General features: G+C 39.7%; 1 protein-coding gene across 1 annotated transcript; it reads left to right on the top strand.

Annotated features, from left to right (window-relative positions):
• Window positions 1-9920: 9920 nt before the first annotated feature.
• Window positions 9921-22079, top strand: LOC118209941. The gene is made up of 10 exons (XM_035385672.1): window positions 9921-10113; window positions 10637-10648; window positions 11092-11226; window positions 11618-11772; window positions 12409-12558; window positions 19881-19992; window positions 20209-20220; window positions 20685-20816; window positions 21307-21455; window positions 21717-22079. The coding sequence occupies exons 2-10, from the start codon at window positions 10639-10641 to the stop codon at window positions 21927-21929; spliced, it is 1068 nt and encodes a 355-aa protein (XP_035241563.1). The 5' UTR covers window positions 9921-10113; window positions 10637-10638; the 3' UTR covers window positions 21930-22079.
• The last annotated feature ends 865 nt before the right edge of the window (window positions 22080-22944 follow it).

The following is a 22944-nucleotide window of genomic DNA, read 5'->3' as shown; positions in this document are numbered from 1 at the left end:
CTGCCTGGATTTCCAGATGGTGAAGTAGCAGATGTGCTTTCCTGAGATGTGAAGCTGCCCCAGTACCTAGTGCCAGTAGTGGTGGTCATCTTTGAGGCAGTAGGCGCCATCTTCCTGATGACAATAGGAAGGAATGCTTCCTGAACGGTGAGGTCACCCCACTGGTATGGGGACTTCACCTCAGTGATGTCATTCTCCCCTACCAAACCATCAGTGGAGGTGCCCAGGATCCTGGAGTCAGCCAGCCACAAACCAGACCTTCTGACCTCCATGTCTGTGGCTTCCTCAAAGGTACTGATCCCTTTCTGCTTATTGGCTATGCCCCACTGTACAGCCATTACTCTGTTGATGTCCTGATATCCACAGACCTTGAATATGAGAGAGGAGTTGACACACTTCGCCATTAGCACATACCCAAAATTGCTTGCAGTCAACTGACCTTTCCTCAGTGCATGCCAGAGTGGATTATCCCTCTGCCCCACCGTAGCAAACTGTATGGCAGTTCTCTGCTCCACTGACATCTTCATAGCCACAAGGATGCCATCTTTGCCTAGGTGCTTATGGTTGGTTATGAGACATTCAATAGACAGCTGCAACAGAGGTTCAGGCTGAGTTTCAGGTTCAGGAGACAGAAGCCAAGAAATTCCAGTGAATCTACCCTGAAACTGACTCTTAAGCCACTTACCGTCATCTGGGGTTACTTTTCTAGCCAGAGGTTTGTAATCTCTGACTGGAGGAAATAGTTGCTGAACCGAACTGGCCTTCTGCAATGGCACAGGTTTGGGCTTCTTTCACTGGCACTCAACATCTGTGGAGCTGATATTATAGATGGCCCAGATAGTTAAAGCAGCTGAATGGATGCTCTTGTATTTCCCATGGAGACACTCACAGGAGGTAGAGGTGAAGCCTCCAGAGTTACCATTGCAAACCTGTAAAGAGTAAGAGAAGACATGCACTTGTACCAAACTCTTGATGTTGTAGCTCTTCATCATATCTTTTATAAGCATGCTTCACTTCTAGTTTGACTTGCCATAACTTTACTGCCTATGCTTACTGTGTGAACTAGACTTGATGTCCATGGCTATGGACAACTGATACTTAACCAGAACTCTACCATATCAGACTTGTGTTCTGTAGTTGTTCCAAAGGCCTATGGTATGCACTTACTGTATGTCACTTTGGATAAAACCGTCTATAAAATAAAATGTAAATTAAACATGATCATGGATTTGTAACATACCCCATAAGGGTGGGCCATCGCAGCAGCATCTTGTCATCAGAAACAGGTACTAAGATATTGATAATAAACTACTTAGGTGACTCATTCTCCACACAGGAAAATAACCAACCCCATATTCACTAAGAATACATTAGATAGTGTGAAGAAATAGTATTTTGACCATGTTTTTTATTTTTATTAATTATTATTCCTCGTCTTAATCATTATCAGGAAACATTTTGCACAAATTGGGTGTTGGGTAGGCTACTATGCAGAATGATATGTGAACTGTACCAAATACCCAATTTGGGCATCTCAATTAGCTTGCAGTCTAACATTAAATTATCATTCAACAAAATAATATTACATGAATGCTTATCTGTTCTAACTGCAGAAAACATTTCAGAACAATCTGGGATGATGGCTATCAAAATTACATTTTTCGTGTTAAATGATATGGAATGGCCCAGGACAAACAGAGCCAACGTGATTTGTCTAAAACATTTTTGATAAATGAATGCTGTGGTGAGGGACTCAATGGACCAGTGTCAGGAGGTGGAACTCAATGCAGTGTCTGTATCAATAGGGCACGCTTCGCTGCGTGGTGACAATGCGCACTCCTACTAATTGCTGGAGGTTAATTATTCCCTCAAGCGTGTGCGAGGAAGTGCGCATGCGCTTACAAGCAGAAGGAGAAAAACAGAGACAAAGCGGGGTACTGTGGCGTGATTAAAGCAGAGACTATAAAATAGGATTAAAGTGATCGGGGTCCTGTGGCGTGATTAAAGTGGATAACATTCGAATTAAACATACCGTTGTATAACAATGCATGTCACGATAAAATCCACTGTAAACACTTGTTTATGAGTGGCTGCCTCCCTTCCCACGTGGAAAAGTTAAAAGTTTGACAATAGAGGGTAGAACAAAGCCCTTAGTTTGACTACCAAAGACTATCTGGTAACACTTTACAATAAGGTTACATGAATTGGCATTAACTAATGTAGTTGTTAATATGGATTAATGATGCACAAATACATTAACAAAGTATTTTCAGACATTAACAAATGGTTTGAAATGGCAAACCATTAGTTAATGTATTTCTTAACTGTTTATTAACAGTACAATCCGTAATGTATGCGCCGCGCTGTGTTTAGCTGAATATTACAACACGAGCTGCTACTGACAACAACGACGTTTCATCTTCGTCCTCGGTGGCTCATCCAAAGTTGATTCAGAAGCTGCCATGATGTTTTCTAGCTAAGAAAATGATTAGCTAGATCGGTAGGCTATACATTTCTGACCAAAACAACGGCAGCAGTAGTGGGCGGAATTCGATTACGGATTGTAGCATTAACTAATGATAAATGAAGTCCATTGTCATGGGCTAAACTTACCATTAGTTAGTTAACAGTTAACAAATACATTAGCTAAAGGTGTGTACTTTCAATAAGGGTACTAAATAATAAAAGTTAATCGAATGCTTTGTTAATGGATTTGTACATCATTAATTAATGTTAACAACTAGCCTATTAGTTAATGAAGCTGCAGATGGCTGCTGTTGCCTTTAGAAGCCATAAATCGGACGATTTCAACTTCGTTTTTAAGAAATCGTGTTTTCATCACGAATTCCCGTTAAAGAACTAAGATACGCACAATCCTAAAGCGAGTTCCAGTAATCAGAGACGTCAGACGTTTCAGCTCGATAGAAATAACTGAAGTAGAAATGAACTGACACGTTACCGGGGTTTCAGTTCAGCTTCCAGTTCTTGCACGGTTCAAGTGGCGCCGAAAACTGCACTTCCGCGATTTGAAAATGCTTTTCTCCATGACCATGTAAAGTCGGTGGGTGATGTTACAGCAGTATTTTAGCAGTATTAACCAGTTATTTTTCAATACAGCGTTTTACTGTTAATACAAAACAAAATCTGTTAAATTGCGCTCCATTGACTGTTTTTTTAACAGAACTATAATGTATTCCTAAAATAAAGCACTTAACCGCTAGTCAATCGTCCAAAGTAGGCTCTATTTTACGTAACGGTATCATGCAGTATTTTTGGCATTTTGGGAAGAGCAATTCCACGTGGACTCCACATGTGAAGCTGGATCCTTTCTTTTCTTAATCCATCCCCATCTTTTTTTAAATTATTTGGTGAGTAGCAATTTTATTTAATTCATAAATCGGTGCAAAGTCTATCAGTGATGTTTCCAGTTTGTTTTCATTACAGAATATGTGCACATCGTGATAGAAGGATTCAGCAGCTAGCTAGAATTTCATAGATGATTGCCGATTAATCAGACAACACAAGGAGCTCATTTTAATTTCTACATGTCTAAGTTAACGTGTAGACACATGTATTTTGCCAGTGAATTCATGAAGCATAATGATAGTATTGACAGTATAAACCTTTTACAGTGTTATCAAAGAAAACCGGCAAAGTCACCAACAAAAAGACAACAACTTTATATTAAAATAAAAAGCTCAGTGCAATAAGAAGCTGTGGATTTTTTTTTCTCTCACATGTAATCACATGATTGAAAAAAATCAGTGATTTAGCCCTGTTCTTCATTCACAAAGAACATTTTGTTATGGTTTGCATTCTGTGCTTGTTGCCAGCTTTAGACTTTGGGAAGACTGACAACCAGTAAGGTCTATTATAGCCTTTTTCTTAACAAAAGTGCCTTTAATCATATGTAGTGTGACTATTCCTATGTGTATAATGTGTATAATAGTCAGTATTAATTTAGGTTTTAAAAAAATAGGTTTATTAAAATGTATGTAAAAATACAAACTAAATAGTTCATTAAAACAAATCAGTGAAGTGTAAAAAAACAGCTATATGATGTATTTTTAAACAAGTCAGTTAACAGTAAAATACTGTGAACGTAATAAAAAAAAAACAGTTTTTACTGCATTTTTCATTAACAGTACAAAACCGTAAATGTTAGTGACAATAAGAAAATGTTAATTTTACAGTAACATAATGGCAACCCTGCTGCCAGCTGTTTACTGTTTTTTTTTTTTTTTTTAATTTTACAAGAAAACTTTTTACAGTGCAGTTCAGATCAATGATTTGCAACGAGACTGGATGCAACTTGCAAAATTACAAGACGTCTGATTGTAAACGTTCTAAAACTGCACTTGGCGATTTGACAATGTGGGTCTTTTGAGACCCCAGGCAACGGCTTCAGACGCTCTGCAAATAACCAGTTCACACCGCTGCAATTTTCTCTGCTACATTCTAAAACCGTTTCGTCTCGTTGCGAATCACTGATCTGAACTGGCCTTTATAGTTAGTCTGTAGCTCATTCTGAGCTAAGATGGGTATTTCAACATTACAAATAATGTTAGTTTTTGCAAGATATTTAGCCTACTAGAGTCGGTTAGCTGTGTTTACACTGACATCACGTTAATCTTACTCTGTTCAAGAACTGCTACCATGCTTGGTTTTTAGCCAGCTAAATTTGTTCTCAAACTGTATTTTCTTGTTATTGGGATGGCAGGTATGTCATCCCGCCAAGTTACGCCCTGGCGGGACGGCATCGCCCTTTATTGAAATACGGCATGGTAAGGAAGCCTGCTGGTTACAAATACAATTAGTAGAGAGAGGGAGCACGCAAAAGTATAGACTACTTACATGTAATTACATGTAGCTAGTGTTTAAGAAGGGTGATATGAGTGCCGAAGTGGTTGACTGGCAGAAGTTACTGAAAACGTGAGCGTTGTGAAAAATGTGGATAAGTGACGCTAAAACGGTAGTTGATTGCAGTGCTATATTATGACTGTAACATTAACTGGGTCATGCATATGACGAGATTATGAAGCGCCGTGGATCAAATATCGTCTTGAGTAAGACGTGCAAGAAATATGTATAGACGTCTTTAAAATAATTTAACGTATGGCAAGCCCTTTTAATATTTAATAGCGTGACCGGATTCACATTAAAGATACCTGTAATTCATTAATGACTAGTCAAAACGCTAATTTAAGTTATCTATTCTATTTTGACAATATTTCGCCATTTAGTGGTAGGCTACGGAATATGGCAAGCCCTTGGGCCAAACTAGTATCTTAATATAGACCTACTCGACTCAAGCATTGATTAAGAATAACCGTCACCCTGAGTGCGCATTAATCTTTTATCATAATAAAATCCTGTTTACTGTATTTTCAGATTTTAAAAGTTTAAAGTTTAGTTTAAAGTTGTGTTTTATTTATCGACTTTGCCAGCACGGTGTCAAACTCCTTTGATGTGAGATGTGTTTTAATATTGTAATAACAACACTCTAACTATAATCTTTCTGACTATATACCACAGCACATACAAACTGTACAGTCCACACAATGGGCCAGTATCAAATGACAAATAAATGGTTATATTTTTGTAAACTTTCTGTAATAAGCTTTTCATGTCCTGTCATAAAGAAAGTGTTTCTATATTGGCACTTATCTGGCCATTTTCTTTCTTTCAGGTTTGAGCTGTAATGCAGCATTAAAAAAACTACAAAAAACAAAAGGACTACTCAGCAAAGAGCAAAAGCAGCGTACAGACACAGGTAAGTGAAAAGATGACAATTAAGAGCACGCACAACAAAACACTTAATTTCACTCAGATGGTCAGTGTTGGACAGTAGCGTCGCTACAAGTAGCGGCGTTTCTAGTTTAACTACATTTCTCAGTAGCGTGGTGGTAGCGTCGCTGTTTTCTGAATCAAATAGCTTTTCAGTAACAAAGCTCTTTTGACCAAGTAGTGCGGTAGCGTCCACACAAGCTACATTTTCCCAAGCATTTCTGAAGCTCAAGCGCAGCAGAGCTTTCTGCTGTGGTCTGAAATAAAACTGCTAAGGATCAGTGAGTGACGTCACCGCCATACACGGACCTGTATGTGTAGCCAGAGAGACTCAAAGCTTAATATATAAAATATCTTTGGTGTAGCCGACAGAAGCACTTCCGTATGACGGTGACATCGCGTACCAATCCTTGGGTTGATGCCTGCGACTTGTCTGCTGCAGGGAATACAGACACACGCGAGCTTGATTTTACTTGATGAAAAGATAGGCATGTTGCGTAGACTTTTAGACAGTTTTGCTGCTGCTTTTGTTTGTGTTCATCAGATTATCCTACAGGGTCCAAGTTAAACTACGCGGTCGCTTCCTGCACTTGGAACTGTACTTCCCTCTAGGGTTTTCAACACACTTGTCCCTGGTTACGGTTATACACTTTGTTGTACGTCGCTCTGTATAAGAGCAAATGCCTGTAATGTAAAGATGGCAGAGGACGGAGAGGATTTGATCCCGAGTTTAAGTGAAAAAACGGAGATAAAATGTGTTCAGATGCTTACTAGTTTAAGAACACGCATTCAGTTGATTCCCGAATAAGACACCACTGCCATCGCTAGCCAAGCTAATCATCACAATTCAGTGCAGTCTGCAAACACCAGCTAGCAACTTGTCAACACCTAACCCCTAGCTAGCTACATTTTCTTCACTGTCTGTTCTGTTGGCAGAAAAATAAAATTAAGCATGGGGAGGGGGGGCTGCAAAAGACAAATTTAAACAATTAAACAAATACAGTACATATAGGAGGGAAGATGTGGGGGGAAATGAGGGAACAGAAGAAAAGTTGAAGTTTAGATTACTCTGAAATATGACTTGTGTAGTTTTTAACATTGACCAGCAGAGGGTACAACAAAAATGCAAGTCTACAAAACCAAAGTATGACATTAATCAAAATGATTTGCTTGGAATTTATGTAGCTACTAGTACAGGGTGGGCCTAATAAAAATACCAGTTTTTAAACTGCCAATCATATAGAGTACTTTATTAATCCCAAAGGGAAATTAAAGTGTTACTGTCACAGGCGTGGGGGGTTAGGACCCAAACGCAGAGTGAGGAGAAAACTCAAAACTCCAAACGGTAATTGAAACAAAGACTTTACTTAAAACAGAACAAAAGGGAACAAAAGGCCTTGCAGGGCAACTCTTCAAAAAACACAAAGTGAATGTACAAAACTCTGCGAACAAAGAAAATCCAAAAATCCAAGAATGCACGGAAGAACAAACACACAGGGCAGAACCATGACCGAAAGCACACACAAAAACACAACCAAGGATCCAGCACCTGAGTCAGGGAGAAGGGAACTTAAATAGACAAGACACTGACGAGACACAGCAGGGCACAATGCACAATCAGGCCACAGAGAGGGAAGGGAAAACGAGACAACCAAAAACCAATAATTGAACAATTGAAAGCAATAATACAATTAAACAGGGGGAGCAGGACACAAAACAGAAGTGCCGCCATCTGGCGGCCCAACATGGAAAGACAGACGGAAACACAGAACCATGACAGTTACAGCAGCCACTTGACATAAATCAAAATACAAAAACAATGAGGTTGTAATGTTCTGTGCAAGGACCCAAATGCAGACCAGGGAAATCCAAAAAACGTTGTCTTTATTCAGTCCAAAGTTCAAAGCCAGGTAATCAGAGATAGGACGGTACAAAATCGAGTTTCCAAAAGAATAGTGATAAACGGGCAAAAAATCAAAAACCAGGAGATCAGATAGGCGAAGGTACAAAGGAACAGGCAAAAGAGAAGTCAAAACAAAGCGAAGGTCAAACCAGAAAGCAATCAAACAAAAGGGGCAGGCAAAAGAGAAGTCGTACGGAAAAGGCGTCTCAGGAATCGCGATAAACAAAGGCTTACAAAACATCGGCACAGTGAATACGATCAACGTTCTGACAGGGAGCTGGAGGAAAAGACTGACATTTATACACTGGGGAAGGTAACAATCAAGGAGGGGTTACGTGAGTGAGGGCGGAGTAACAAACAACATCCAGGTGAAGAACATTAGGATAACTAATTAAATGACAGGGGACTGACAAAACGCAGACTGGAATCACATAGACAACAATGATAACAGACGCCCTGGGTTTAGCAGGTAAAACATGTGCAGAGAGAGAGGTGCAGTTAGAGCAAGAGACAGGTTCAGGCAATTGCAGAACTCAGCGTTAGGGCAGACTAGAAAGAAAATGGGCGGAGCTACAGCGCAGCATGGAAAAGGGGAGAATGGTTAATGTATTAGTATAGTGATTTAAACTATCAAAAACCCAAAACTAGTGTTTGTTAATCCATTAGTAATATTAACATGTTGGTATATTAATGAGGTTAGTACTTTACAATCTATAAGTTAGTAAGGATTCGGATGTGGCTCGGATGTCCCTTGTTGAGGAGGTTACGTTAAACGGATTCACGAGCTACTGTATCTCTAACGGCAATTTTAACAAGTTAAATAGTAAAATAACTCACATAGTCTAACTAGTTACCTAATAATAATAATAATCAACTAGCTAGCGAACCAAATTTAGAAATGGACAGTAGGCCTAAACGAAGAAACCCAAATTGGCGTTACTGACTGCACGCACATCAGGGTGCCTGAATCCTCATGTGCGTGCCGTCAATAACGCCACAGATACGTGGAAAGCCATGCTGCCTAAAAAATTCCATCTTGATGACTTCTTGTTCGGTGCCAGATGGAAATTGCACGGTTCTGTTTAAGCGGCGCCGTCATTCATATGGTCAAGTGAAGTGGGTTGTCTTTGTCTCTAAAAATTTGTCAAGGCACATTTTCCTCCTCCAATGGCTCAAAAAAACGCTGCCATTTGTTCACTTTTTTTCCACTTAAGGCAATGTGTTGCTAACCTTAAATTAAGGAAATCGTTGTTAAGGTGTTTTATGCAACATTTAAGATTTTAAGGGATTACTTAAGGGAAAACGCAATACTTAAGGGAACTCTTAAGGGTTTTCATAATTTCACTTAAGGAAACTAAATAACACTTAAGGGTTTTTTTTTGTTACGCAACACCCTTAAGTTTAAAGGACATTTAAGGGAAAACTTAAGGGAAAATTTCACTGAAGGTTTTTTATGCAATTGAGCACAGTACCTTAGATACCATTGCACTAGACAACTAAGAACCAAGGGATGTTTACCCATAATCTCATATGTTCCCTTTTCTGGTGCTTAGCCTGTTGTTCAGCTCCTACAATCTGCCATTGGAAGGCGATGGCACGTTAAAAAAGACGTTTTCAAAACAACCTGACTTCTTGCTGAGAATTTGTTTGGAGTTATTTGCCATGTTGCTGATGCATCTTTCTTGATCAGGATAAGCTAGGACCTGATAAAATGAGTGGCATGGCTGTTGATGAGCAGCGTGTGAAGTTAGCCGCCATATGTGAAGATGAAATCTTTTTTGAAGGTAAGTCAACACAAAATGTGTTGCATGACTGCATTACATCATTGGTTTGTCACTTGACATGATTGAGATATCCACGATACAGGATGACAAGGCAGCTGTGCTCTGTCCCCAGACAGTTATTGCATCACTGGTCATGTCACCTTAAAGGGGAATTGCACTTTATAACACTTCTGCTTCTCATGACCGATATTGTCCTTCTAATGAATGTGTCACCCTTCATTTTTCGATTAGTCATTTCATTTAAAATGTTTAACGTTAGAAAGTCCACACAGTAGCCTAATACGGTTTCCGGTTTTTTCTTCTTCGATTTCGTTTCGCGGCAAAATCGGGAAGAAGCGAAGCAAAACATTCCGTTAACTTAGCGTTGAAATCGAACAAACTAACGTTCTTTTGTTTGATGCGATATCGGTGTGATAATGAGGTGCATTGTACCCGGTTGTTATAATGCACCCGTCAAACTTGAGTTGAAAGCACATTTTCATAGTTTTACACGCGATGCAACTTTGTGCCAGACATGGCTGGATGTAATCACACACCCCGACATAACAGCCGAAGAAGTTCACAAACGAGCACTTACCGACTACCAAGGCGACCGTCTGAAGCCTGGAGCTGTACCCATCGTTGGTCGAACTGCTCGAGGTAGGTAAGCCTACTAGGCGGGCTGGCTAACGCTATCGCGTCTGTCTGTGATACATATGATGTCTACGGTAACAGTTAGACAGCTTGCTGGCTGTTGTTATAAGGTTGCCACCATCCATTTATTACGTCTTCAGACATTTTCGGTTTCGCTAGCTAGTAGTAATACAACACTATTTCCACGACCAACCTAATGTTATTGTCTGCAGGTACGCCCACATCAGATGTCGCGCAATGATATGTATCCTCAAGTTTGACACTAAACTGGGTCTACTTCCTGCATTTGTAAAGGAAAACAACAAAACAGCGTAAAATATTAACATAATGAAATAACTAATCGAAAAATGTATGGCGACACATTCATTAGAAGGGCAGTATCAGTCATGAGAAGCAGAAGTGTTATAAAGTGCAATTCCCCTTTAATATCTTACGGCTGTTTCATGTCAGATTTGGCTGTGCACTTACTGAACTCACTTTTTCTATCTCTGTTGTCTGTTTGTCCCATTACTGTGGGTGACCTGAGAAGTTATGAACACAGGTAATGTACAATGCAAGTATCATACCTGCCAGAGTAACCTGCATAATGGAACCTTTGGTGTACAGCAAATTGTACAACTTTTCTGGATATTAATCTGGTCTATGTTACTACATTTTGCCAGTAGAGACAGACGTTTTGACTGAGAGTAGCAACTACAGAGGGAGGAAGTAGCCAGTCACCACAAGGTTGCAGGGTGAAGAGATCTGGCCGGGTGAAGGGTTTGTAGGGCTTGTTAGGGAACCATAACAATTTAACAATTATCAAGACGACAAATAATCCTATTTACAAAACCAGTTATCCTTGGAATGGTCTATATTACGTATCTTAGGCATGGTAGCCAACCAAATTTAAGAACCTGCTGGACACACTAAAGATTGTATTTTTTATTTCATAAAAATTTTGTTCCCAGTAATTTTAGTAGAACATTTTTTTTTTGTCTGTAGACTACGAGTCTGACGGTTATAAGAAGGATAAGAAATGTCTCACTAGAGTGATCCAGAACAACAAGAAGCAGTTCCTTGTGGTCGATGCAGAGTGCTTGAGATTTGAAGAGAGGAACAAGAGAGAGAGCAGAAAGGGTAAGAACACCTCAGGTGATGGAAATCCCATTCATCCGTCCATCCAGTATCTAACCCGCACATTCCTGGTCAGAGTCACAGTGGGTGCTGGAGGCTATCCCAGCATGCATTGGGCTAGAGGCAGGTTGCCAGTCCATCGCAGGTCACACCCTGGACAGGTCACACTCTTTAGACTTTACAACTAACTGTAGACTGATATCTACTGCAGTGGCATGATACTCTTGGTCTGGTACTTATTGGTATGGCACTCAACTCATGCGTTCTGCAAACTGGAGAGGAGGACTATAGAGAAGACGGCTGGAAGAGAAGTATGGTGCAGTTCCTTTTACAAATACCTTTATGCATTAGATCTGAATTTTGAATCTTTTTATATTCCTTTTTTGGTTTTTAGAAGAGTGCCAGTTCAGCATCTGTTGTTACCAGAACTCTGACTCTGGCATATCCACTGGAGTACCTGTCATACTGATGGGGTTAGACAAAGGAGAAAACCGGATCATCTGCTGCTGTGACAATGCAAAGGGAAAGGGTGTTTACGCCAAACCACAGGTAAACAGTTTTGCTTGTAAGATGAGATACAGGTAAGCTGGTAGGCTATAAATGTTAAAATGATTCAGATTATTTCCAGATTTGGGACAGTTTTTCATATTTCATGGTTTGATTTCAGTGAAGGGAAATCTTAATGCTACAGCATACAATGACATTCTAGAGAATTGTGTGTTTCAAACTTTGTGGCAACAGTTTGGGGAAGGCCCTTTCCTGTTTCAGCATGCACACAGCAAAAACTTGGCCTGCACAGAGCCCTGACCTCAGCCCCATCAAACACCTTCTGGATGAATTGGAATGTTGACTGTGAGTCAGGCCTCATCACCCAACGTCAGGGCACAACCTCATTAATGCTCTTGTGGCTGAGTGAAGCAAATCCCCACAACCATGTTCCAAAATCTAGTGGAAAGCCTTCCCAGAAGAGGCTGTTATAGGAGCAAAAGCAGGACCAACTCCATATTAATGCCCATAGTTTTGGAATGAGATGTTCAACAAGCACATATGGGTGTGATGTTTGGGTGTCCACATACTTTTGGCCATGTAGTGTATGAACCAAATCAGAGGAAGAGATCTCGTATCCTATTAAAAAAACATTTTTTTTAAATGAGTCTTTTCCATTTTGCATTTTCCTTTCCTCAGGAACAACCTCTTCCCACTTACATAGAGGAGTCCAGCCACAATGCCGTGTTCTTCCTGCAGAGTGTGAAAGGACAGAGCAACTTCTACAGAATTAAGTCCTCCCTGTGGCCTAATTTATTCCTGGGTTTTGAAGAAGAAGGAGATGATCTTGTAAAATTGGTGCTGAGAGAGGCTGGGGAAGATGTGATAGAGGGGTTACAGCTGCTCAAGCCATAAGGAAGGGGCTTTAGAATTTATAGGAATTTATGAGCTGTGTATAACTATTTTGAGAAAATCATTGCCACTTTTCATCTGTTAAACCCATAAATTGAAAGTTTTTGGGTATGAATATCCGTTAAGTAGATGTAGTTGAATTTGATATATTTTTTTAAAATTTTGTAATGACATATGGGCCCAATATTATCAGATGGAGCAAACCAGATTCAGTACAATGTATTTGTTGATACTCTTCATTCTGGACATCATCAACGTAGAGGGCTTCATAATGCTTGTGCATCTCATCGTAGTTCACATTGTCTGATTCCTCCGCCTCCTCATCTTCATCCTCTCATTACTGTTGGACAGGTGATAGGAGGATGTTTGAGCCAATTGGGTTTTAGGGACAGTTTTGGAAATTATTCAAGAGATACACGCTTGGCCTAGGAGCACTATGCACAGGAACAGAAGCAGACGTGCTCTGCATAATCCAAGATCCTAAGCTACACAAACTACTGAATAACTATGAGAACTTTTATAACATTTTTTAACCTTTACTAACTTACTGCATGTACTTTTTTTTATTTATTATTGTTATCTTGTTTGTTTATTTCAGGGTGAGGTTCACACATAAGCCCTTTTGGGTTCCTAACCTCATCGGCACATATATTTTGAATTTTTTAAACTTTAAACTTTTACACTGTCATTTTGTATTATGTATTCTAATACTGTTGTTTGTGTGTTTGTTTTCTATGCGTGTTTGTTTTTTGTACAACTAAACTAAACTAAACTAATTCCCACAGGACGGCAGTGGTTAGTGGCCTTCCTTGGGAAACACACTTCCCCTTGTTGGGGTATACTCTAGCTCTCACCTTGGGGGGCATCTTACATGGCCGATACTGTGGTACGTGCCACCTTTGCCAACACGAGGGCTGTGAGTGATCCTGATCAGGGAACCTAGAGGAACTCCCTCCCTGGGATGCTGCTGCCTATGGGCTGTTACCCTTGGTTCCTTCTAAATGGGTGTTGTGATCTCTGCATCAGACTCACGTTTAAATGGAATGGAACTCAGGGGAAGCCTTTTACAGGGTTCGTACGGTCATGAAAAACCTGGGAAAGTCATTGAAATTTAAAATGCAATTTCTAGGCCCTGGAAAAGTTATTGAAAATAATATTTTTGGAAAAGTAATGGACATATAGCTAAAGTTGCATCAAATATAATTATTAATTAATCCAATCATAAAAATAGTATGTAGACCCTATAGTAATAAAACGTAAATTGGAACGTAACCTTCGCGGTATTTTGGTGGTGTGAGAAGTTAATTCGGTCTGGCTCAGTCTGTTTACAGGCACGCCCAACAGGCACGCTTCTGCTAATGTAGCAGTTAGTAAACGTAGGCCCTACTGTGCCGACAAAATGCCATGGAAGTGCAGCTTCAATAATATATCAGGACTCGAAATTAACTTTTTTACTTGGTAGCACTGGTGCTCCCAACTTCAAAAAGTTAGGAGCACCCACCAAAATGTAAGGAGCACCAACCATATATGCAATAGATTTTTTATTGATAAAAAACGACAATATAACAGTACGGTTTACAAGTCCAGTTAAACTGTCATGCCTAAAATGTGTCGACTCTTCAAGGAATTGCGTTTTATGCATTCAAACGACAAAGCGCTTCTCGTCACATTAATATCGCTAATTAAATCAACCGCCAGTAAACAGCATCGGAGAAATTAGCTGTTTCAATCGGGTTTAGCTCTCTATGTCGCGTGACAGTGGAGTGCAGCGAAAGGGAGTGATTGAAGGCTAATATTAACCAATTTAAAACCAGCATTAAAGGTAAGAATGTCAAGCTCACGATTGGTTAGAAGGGTCACCGTCAGCTCACAAGGCACATACTGAGTGTACTAACTAGCGAATGTACAGGAAAAGAGGTTCGACTGGAAAAAGAAAAAAAGGTTGCACCAGAACAATTATTTGCACTCGCACAAAATGCTCCCAATTATATTTCGAGGTCGCACAGATTAAATTTCGGGAGCATAAAATGGTCGCAATTTCCAGCCCTGTTTGAGACATTGACAAAAAGGTTAAACTATTCGAATTAAAATATAAGACAGTGTAGGCTATCTAAAGCCTGGTGCACACTAGATGATTTTCAAATCTTAACCGATTTAAAAACGTGGGAGACCACAGACATAACGACAGGTTTTTAATATTTTAATCGTAAGAACGCACACACCAGACGATTCAGTCAAGACGCAGGACCACACACTTGGCGTTTATACTAAACAATTTCAGAGTGGCGATTCCAGGGACTTTTTTTTTATTTCCGCAAGGTGATTCCCCATCTCCATGGAGACCACAACGTTACAATAATTACATACATAATACAATAATATTGATACTTTTGTTGCTACGTGCAGTTGCCTAACCGCATCGAGTAAAAAAACAATATCGTCCGCAGAGAACTTCGGTTTCGGCAAACCGAAATTAATTCGGGTGGTGACGCTTCCCGGTCAACTCGCTCTCATTGGCTGTTGCGGGTTTCTGCTCAATATGCCATCGCTGTTCCTTTCACACTACAGGATTTCAAATCGTAAATATCAAACATGTTTGATATTTACGATTCGAGATCGGGGAGACTCCGATCCAGTCGGTAACATTAAGATTATGTCTGTAAACCCCTCACACTACAGGATCATTTGGTCAGATAATCGGTTCAGATTAACCTCGGATTGGGAACGCCGCCGCGATTATCGGGAAGAGCGAATCGGGCACAAAATCGGCCCAAATGTCCTCTGGTGTGGGGCCAGCATAAGTGTGTGTCTGTCCGGTGTTTATTTGTTTTAGAGAGGCACCATATATTTTAGATGCAGACCTAATTTTACTTAGTGTTACAATAACTAATTTTAAATTGTCCCGCTGAGATAAAGTCATTTGTTTTGGTCATGGAAATTAAGTTAAAGGTTGTGGAGAAGTCATGTAAAAGTCATTGAAAATCATTGGTAAAAAAGTGTATGAACCCTGCTTTTAGCTGATTCTGGGATATAGGAGGATACCCAGTGTCATTATGTAGCTTGCATAATGACAGCTGTTCATTGGCGCATAAAGCAAGTTCATGGAGGATGCCATGTCCTGAACAACTTGGTAAAAGTGTTTGGAGGGAGCGCTGGGGGAATGGGGTGAAAGGTTTTTTTTTCCTTTCTCCAAAACCTCGCTCTCTTGCTCGTTTGTCCAAACGAACACACTGCACCTTTAATACTTACAACAAAACAAGATGTAACCTTAAATATTCAAGTCACATAAAAAAGAATGTTCTCAGATTTAAAAAAATAAGTACTACCTTTAGTCAGTGCAGCTATACACCCAAAGAATCTCAACTCAATCACCGGAAACACAATAGAAAGTTTGTCAATACGTCATTTAAAAAACAGTATTATTTCTGATCCACTCATGGTTGCTAATGTGCTCAATGAATGTTTAACTTCTTCTGTTCATGAGCTTGCAAATTAATTTGCATCTCCACCTACCTCTAACAATGAAATGAATGATGAAACAAATTGTATACACTTATGTTTATTCTATGCACTTCTGTACCTGTATCGGCAGTATCAAAAACACTTAAGTGATTGAGGAACTCAAAATAAGGACATCTGTCAACAGCTGTGTTCTTAAAAGAACATCATGATGTCTTCCTTCCATTGTTTCATACGCTCATTAACTTTCATAAGTGCATTCACAAGTCAGATTTTCGCCACACTGGAAATGTTCCCTAATATCTCCAGTTTTTAAATCCAGTGATGCCCAATTAGCATCTATTAAGATTTTGCCTGTTCTTTCAAAGGTACTTGAAAAGATTCTAACAATGCAACTCAAAAGCTACCTTGAAAGTCAACATCTAAACAACCTCCAATTGGATTACGAAAGCAACGCTCTACTTTATTTGCTGCTTTGCTCTTCACTGACCACTTCTGCTGTGCTCTTAACATTGGTCAAATAACTGGAGCCATATTCACAGACTTTAAAGCATTCCCTACCATTAACCATACAGTCCTGTTGAAACTATGACATTTTAACATATCACCTGCTTCTGCCACTTTGATTACATCATACCCAGTAACTACTGTCATTATGTAGCTTGCGGGCCACCTCTAAGGACATGGCTAAATTTGTAGATGTCAGAATCATTGAGATGTATAAGAACTGGAGACAGCTTCTGCTAACCGGTTCCACGGTCCTTTACCTGCGAACATACAGTCCTTAAAGCATGATCATTGTGTCACTGGTTAAATGCATGTTCATTTCATGTCTCTTTAAAGGTGGGGAGGCTGGGTGCACCATCGACCTTTCCATGACAATTTCGTGTTTGCTGATGCCAGTCTTTCTGGCAGGTGTGTTCCTCATAGCTATGAGGTCTTAAGGGCGGCACAGTTCTGTTCTATTTCAACAGCAATTTTTGCCAGTTGCAGTACCCCATTTAGTCTTTCTACCACTCCTGAAGATTGGGGTTGGGATGGGGTGTGAAATGTTTGTAAAGGATTGCAAATTCTTTAATCACCTTTCCAGTAAAATGAGGATCCATGTCACTGTCCAGATATTGACAAATACCAAACCTTGGGCAAAAATCTCTGGCTAATAGCCATGGTGGTTGCATCAGCATGTCTGGTAGGAAATGCGTCTATCCAATTTAACCACATGTTGACTAATAAAAGTACGTATCTTTCCCCTTTACATCGAAACATTTCTAAAAGTCCATTTGAATATTTGCAAAGGGAGGAGGAAGTGAGACCTGTGTGGTATACTTTTGCCTGTGCCTGGATGAAATTTCATGCACTTTATGCAGGCAGAACATATCTGCTGAGCTGTAGTTGGAAATTTGGGTGCCTACCATTCTTTTGTACAGGATGTCATCTGGCAAAAAAGATTGGGGCGCTACAGTGCTGGTCAGACCACTGGCACCAAGTCCGGTTTGTGCAGAGTTTGCAATGTGAATTTAACCACAGCTATTTCTCAGGAGCTGGGGTAGCCTCTAGTGGGGCTGCTAAATCAGAAATAGTAAGGATAACCGGAGGAGTTGGCACACTAATGAATTGCACCCATGGAGGAGGCTGTTGGGAAGCATGTTTTGCAGCTGCGTCAGCACAGGCATTCCCACATGATACAGAGTCAGTAAGTTAAGTTTAAAATGTAAAAGCTTTGCATTTAATCAGTTTTCACTTCCTCATGGCATCCCCCCAGATATACTGTAAATCATCCAATGGCATAGAGGTCTGTCTTAGGGAGGCAGCCCATATTGCAAAATCAGGGACAGGCATTTATTTCAGTTCCCTTTTTAGCTGAAGTTCTTTAGTAGCAGCAAGTATGAGAAAGGTTAGAGGTAGTGTGGTTAGTGTTGTAATTTGTACTTCAGAACATTCTGCTTCCCCAATTGCCCTTTTTATCCACAGTCCCTTTTTGAATATCGTGTCCTCCAAAAACATTGTGATGGTAGAGTAAAATTAGTTATTTTTACCACGGCGCGCAGGAACTTCCGCCGTACGCTATGCATGGCAAATTGTGGTCACGCACTCACTCACTCACGGAATTTACCTGTGAGACAATGAAGATCATGTGACGTTTTATTCAAACGTGGATTTACACATAAAATTGAGAAAAAGAACGCAAAAAATCGATTATACTTAGCCACGTTAGACAGGTTATTTTTTTCCACATGCATTGCAAAAAATGTGTGATAACTGGTGAAAGAATTAGAGAAAACTGAGCGTGTTTTTAATAGAACGCTAAATAGTAGTTACAATGTAAAGATGCTACATTGTAAATACTACATGATATATGGCAATGACCGTAATGCTGTTGGACTTTAAAACCATTGTATAGTCTAGGGTTTGGAAGGGGCATATTTTGAGTTTTGGTATTGGGTTAGTTTTCTTCGCCATTGGGGTGGTTTTGGGCTGGTTTTGATTGGCCATTTGGCTGCTAATGTCACGAAGACCTGGAAACCCTGCTGCTTGCAAAGCTTCTAACGGACAAACTCTGTGGCAAGGTGAGTAGGCTAACGCTAACAACATCAATGTGACTTCAACCAAGACTAATATTGGTAAGTTTTCTATTCGTTATAATTCTTGCATGCTAACAATGCTTATTTCAAGATATTTATAAGAGTGAGTTCATATTTATAACAGAGCTAGCTGTATTTCCACTTAGCTAACAAGTCACTCTTTTTATTATATTTCTACTAGTAGCCTAGTGTTTCCATAGCTTTTTCAGGCGAAGTTATGGTTTGTCCTCAAACTTTGCTTTCTAGTTTTTTAAAGAGAAGGGAAGGAAGCCTGCTGGTTATAAATAAAATGAATCCAAACAATGCTGGGTCAAGTGAGCGAGTGAGCACCCCGAGGTGTGAAAACTACAGAAAAATACTGTTACATGTAGAATTTAAGCAGATCGATATTAGTATTAAAGTGATTGACTTGGAAAAATCACTGACAATATGAGAGTTGTGAAAGGTGTGGGTAAGTAATACTAACATGGTGGTTCATTGCGAGCTAAGACAGTGCTATGTCATGATTAACTTGGTAGTAATGTATAGGGAGAGAGAACTGGTGCGCTCCATAATTTTTGGGACAAATACTTTTTTCCCCCCTTGATTTGGTTCTGTACTCCACAATGTTATGTTTGTAATCACACAATTCACAACATTTTCATCTTTTATTTAAGGGTATTTTTATACACTTTGGTTTCACCATGTTGAAATTACAGCATTTTGTGATACACAGCCCCTCATTTCAGGGCACCACAACGTTTAGGACATATTAATTTTATGTAAATGAAGTCATGTTTACGGCAATTTAGAAGACACACGTTGAAAGATATTTGTTTGTGAATAGTGAAATACATTTGTGACTCCTGTCTTTTTTTATGGATCACGATACACGTATTTGTCAATAATTTTGAGACTGATCTCTTTCAGTATTTTATAATATTTTCAAGTTAACAATCCTGCATAGTATGCCTTTAAACTCCAGTACAGACTGTGACGGGAATGGTTGTGTGAAACTCCTTTTCATTGTCTCCATAGAGAAATTCTCCTTTCATCCAGAAATCCATATATGGGTAAAGGTTTAGCTCTGCATTAGCCTGCGGTCCAGCTCAGAACGTAATGTCAAGTTTAAAAAAATGTCTCATTTTCCTCAGCGTTTTTCTAGACAGCTTGACTAGGAAAAACATCTGGGGTTGAACTTGCTTTGAATTTGTTTGGAGTTAGTTGCCATGCTCCTGATGTATCTTTCTTGATCAGGATAAGCTAGGACCTGATAAGGTGGCCAGCATGGCTGTTGATGAGCAGCATGTGAAGTGTGGCACCATATATGAAGATGAAATCATTTTGGAAGGTAAGCCAACAGAAAATGTATCACATGATTACATTACATCATTGGTTTTTTCTTCACTTGACACAATTATGGGATATCCAGAAAAGACAGTCATAGCATCACTTTAATGTCACCTTAATATCTTACGGCTGTTTCATGTCAGATTTGAATATGTTTTTACTGAACTCACTGTTTCGTCTGTCTCTGTTGTCTGTTTACGGTGGGTGACCTGAGAAGTTATGAACACAGGTAATGTACAATGCAAGTATCATACCTGCCGGAGTAACCTGCATAATGGAACCGTTGGTGTACAGCAAATTGTACAACTTTTCTGGATATTAATCTGGTCTATGTTACTACATTTTGCCAGTAGAGATAGACATTTTGACTGAGAGTAGCAACTACAGAGGGAGGAAGTAGCCAGTCACCACAAGGTTGCAGGGTGAAGAGATCTGGCCGGGTGAAGGGTTTGTAGGGCTTGTTAGGGAACCATAACAATTTAACAATTATCAAGACAACAAATAATCCTATTTAACAAGAGCCTTAGCATGTTTGACATGCATACCTGTTATTCCTGCAATGGTTGATATTATCTTAGGCATGCCAGTCACCCAAGCGTATGAACTTGCTGGACAAACTAAAGATTGTATTTTTTTTATTTAATGAGAATTTTGTGCCAAATAATTTCACTAGAACTTTTTTTCTATCTGTAGGCCTCAAGTATGATGGTTTTAAGGCCGATAAATGTCTCACTAGAGTAATCCAGAACAAGAATAAGCAGTTCCTTGTGGTAGATGCAGGGTGCTTGAGATTTGAAGAGAGGAACAAGAGAGAGAGCAGAAAGGGTAAGAACACCTCAGGTGATGGAAATCCCATCTATCCGTCCATCCATTATCTAACCTGCTCATTCCTGGTCAGGGTCACAGTGGGTCGCCAGTCCATCGCAGGTCACACACTGCATTCACTCACACACTCTTCAGACACTACAATTAACCTAACCTGCATGTCTTCAGACTGTGGGAGGAAACCGGAGTATCTGGAGGAAACCCACGCAGACATGGGGAGAACATGCAAATGCGACACAGAAAGGAAATCATAAGTGTGATATTTTATGATAGATAGATGTCTACTGTGCTAGTGTGCCCTGTGTCTGGTCCTTATTGGTATGGCACTCACTCATGCATTCTGAAATTTGAACAGCAGAGGGACTATAGAGGTGAGGGCTGAAAGAGAAGTATGGTGCTGTTCCTTTTACAAATACCTTTATGCATTAGATCTGAATTTTGAATTTCTTTTGAAAAATCTTATTATATTCCTTCCCTTTTTGGTTTTCAGAAGAGTGCCTGTTCGAAATCTGTTGTTACCAGAACTCTGACATGTCCGCTGGACTACCTGTCATATTATCAGTGTGTGATGGAGGAGAAAACAGGATCATCTGCTGCTATGACGATGGAAATGAAAAGCGTGTTTACGCCAAACTACAGGTAAGCGGTTCTGCATGTAAGATGGGGTATAGGTGAGCCGATAGGCTATCAATGTTAAAATGACTCAGATAAATGCAACATTGCTTCACTGTCTTTATGGTTTTGGTGGGCAGTAATATTGTAGTTATTCTCAAGATGGAGAGGTAGGTATAGTAAGTGTGGAGAGTGGGGGGATAAATATGAACCAATTCAAAGAAATAGATCTCCCAGCCTATTTTTTTTTAAAAAGCATTTTTTTATTTTCCCTTTTCTTTTTCTCAGGACCTACCTCTTCCTGGTTACATAGAGGAGTCCAATCATGAGGCCATATTCTTCCTACAGAGTGTGAAAGAACAGAGGAACTGCTACAGATTTAAGTCCTCCTTGTGGCCTAAATGGTTCCTGGCTTCTGAAGAAGGAGATGATCTTGTAAAGCTGGTACTGAGAAAGGCTGGGGAAGATGTGGTAGAGGGGTTACACCTCCTCAAGCCATAAGGAAAGGGCTTTAAAATTTATAGGAATTAATCAGCTGTAACTATTTTGAGAAAATCCTCTGTCATTCCATGTTAATTTCCATTTGGTGAACCCACAAATTGAAGGCTTCTAGGTAAGAGTGTCTGTTAATAAATTGATGCCGTAGCTGAATTATATTTTTTGTTTTAAACCACTTTGTGATGACTGTATAAGGTCAAACAATGCAATATCCAAGAGAAAGTTCTCATAAATAAGCTTGTTTGTTCTGTTTGATTTTTCTTGAACAATCTTTGTGAGCCAGAATTGCAAAAGCACTGGATATGATTTCCTCACTCTTTTTTGTAACCAATGTGTCCTCCTCTTTTAATATTCCCCAGTAGTTGCAGCTATTCTCAGTTACTTGCAGTCTTGCACAGTGGATATGTTGGATGGAAAAACAGCGATGAAGGTCTGTTTGGGGTCAGGCTGTCTGTAATGTTTTCATTTCCTTTTTTTGAATTTCAGGACTTAAAGGGGAATTGCACTTTACAGAACTTCTGCTTCTCATGACCCTTCTAAGGAATGTCCTTCTAAGGAATGTGTCACCCTTCATTTTTCGATTAATTATTTAATTTTAAATGTGTAACGTTAGAAACAAAGACCTATTTCTTTTAGCGCACATAGTAGTACGGTTTCCGGTTTTTTCTTCTTCGATTTCTTTTCGCGGCAAAATCGGGAAGAAGCGAAGCAAAACATTTTGTTAACTTAGCATTGAAGGCGAACAAACTAACGTCTGCTAGCTTGTTTGATGCGATATCGGTGTAATAATGAGGTGCATTGTATCCGGTTGTTATAATGCCCCTGTTAAACTTGACTTGAAAGCACATTTTCATTGTTTTCCATGCGATGCAACTTTGTGCCAGACATGGCTGGATGTAATCAGACACCCCGACATAACAGCCGAAGAAGTTCACAAACGAAGACTAAAGGTATGCAGCGACCACTTTGAAGGCACTGACTACCAAGGCAACCGCCTGAAGCCAGGAGCTGTACCTAC

Source organism: Anguilla anguilla, chromosome 12, assembly GCF_013347855.1.
Source record: "Anguilla anguilla isolate fAngAng1 chromosome 12, fAngAng1.pri, whole genome shotgun sequence".
Lineage (NCBI taxonomy): Eukaryota > Metazoa > Chordata > Actinopteri > Anguilliformes > Anguillidae > Anguilla > Anguilla anguilla.
This window is presented reverse-complemented; position numbering and strand designations above follow the sequence as displayed.

Excerpts from the sequence above, each read along its gene's own strand:
- LOC118209941 (XM_035385672.1), top strand. Across the intron at positions 11,227-11,617 it reads CAAGAGAGAGAGCAGAAAGG|AAGAGTGCCAGTTCAGCATC; the intron begins GTAAGAACACCT and ends TTTGGTTTTTAG. Across the intron at positions 11,773-12,408 it reads GTGTTTACGCCAAACCACAG|GAACAACCTCTTCCCACTTA; the intron begins GTAAACAGTTTT and ends TCCTTTCCTCAG.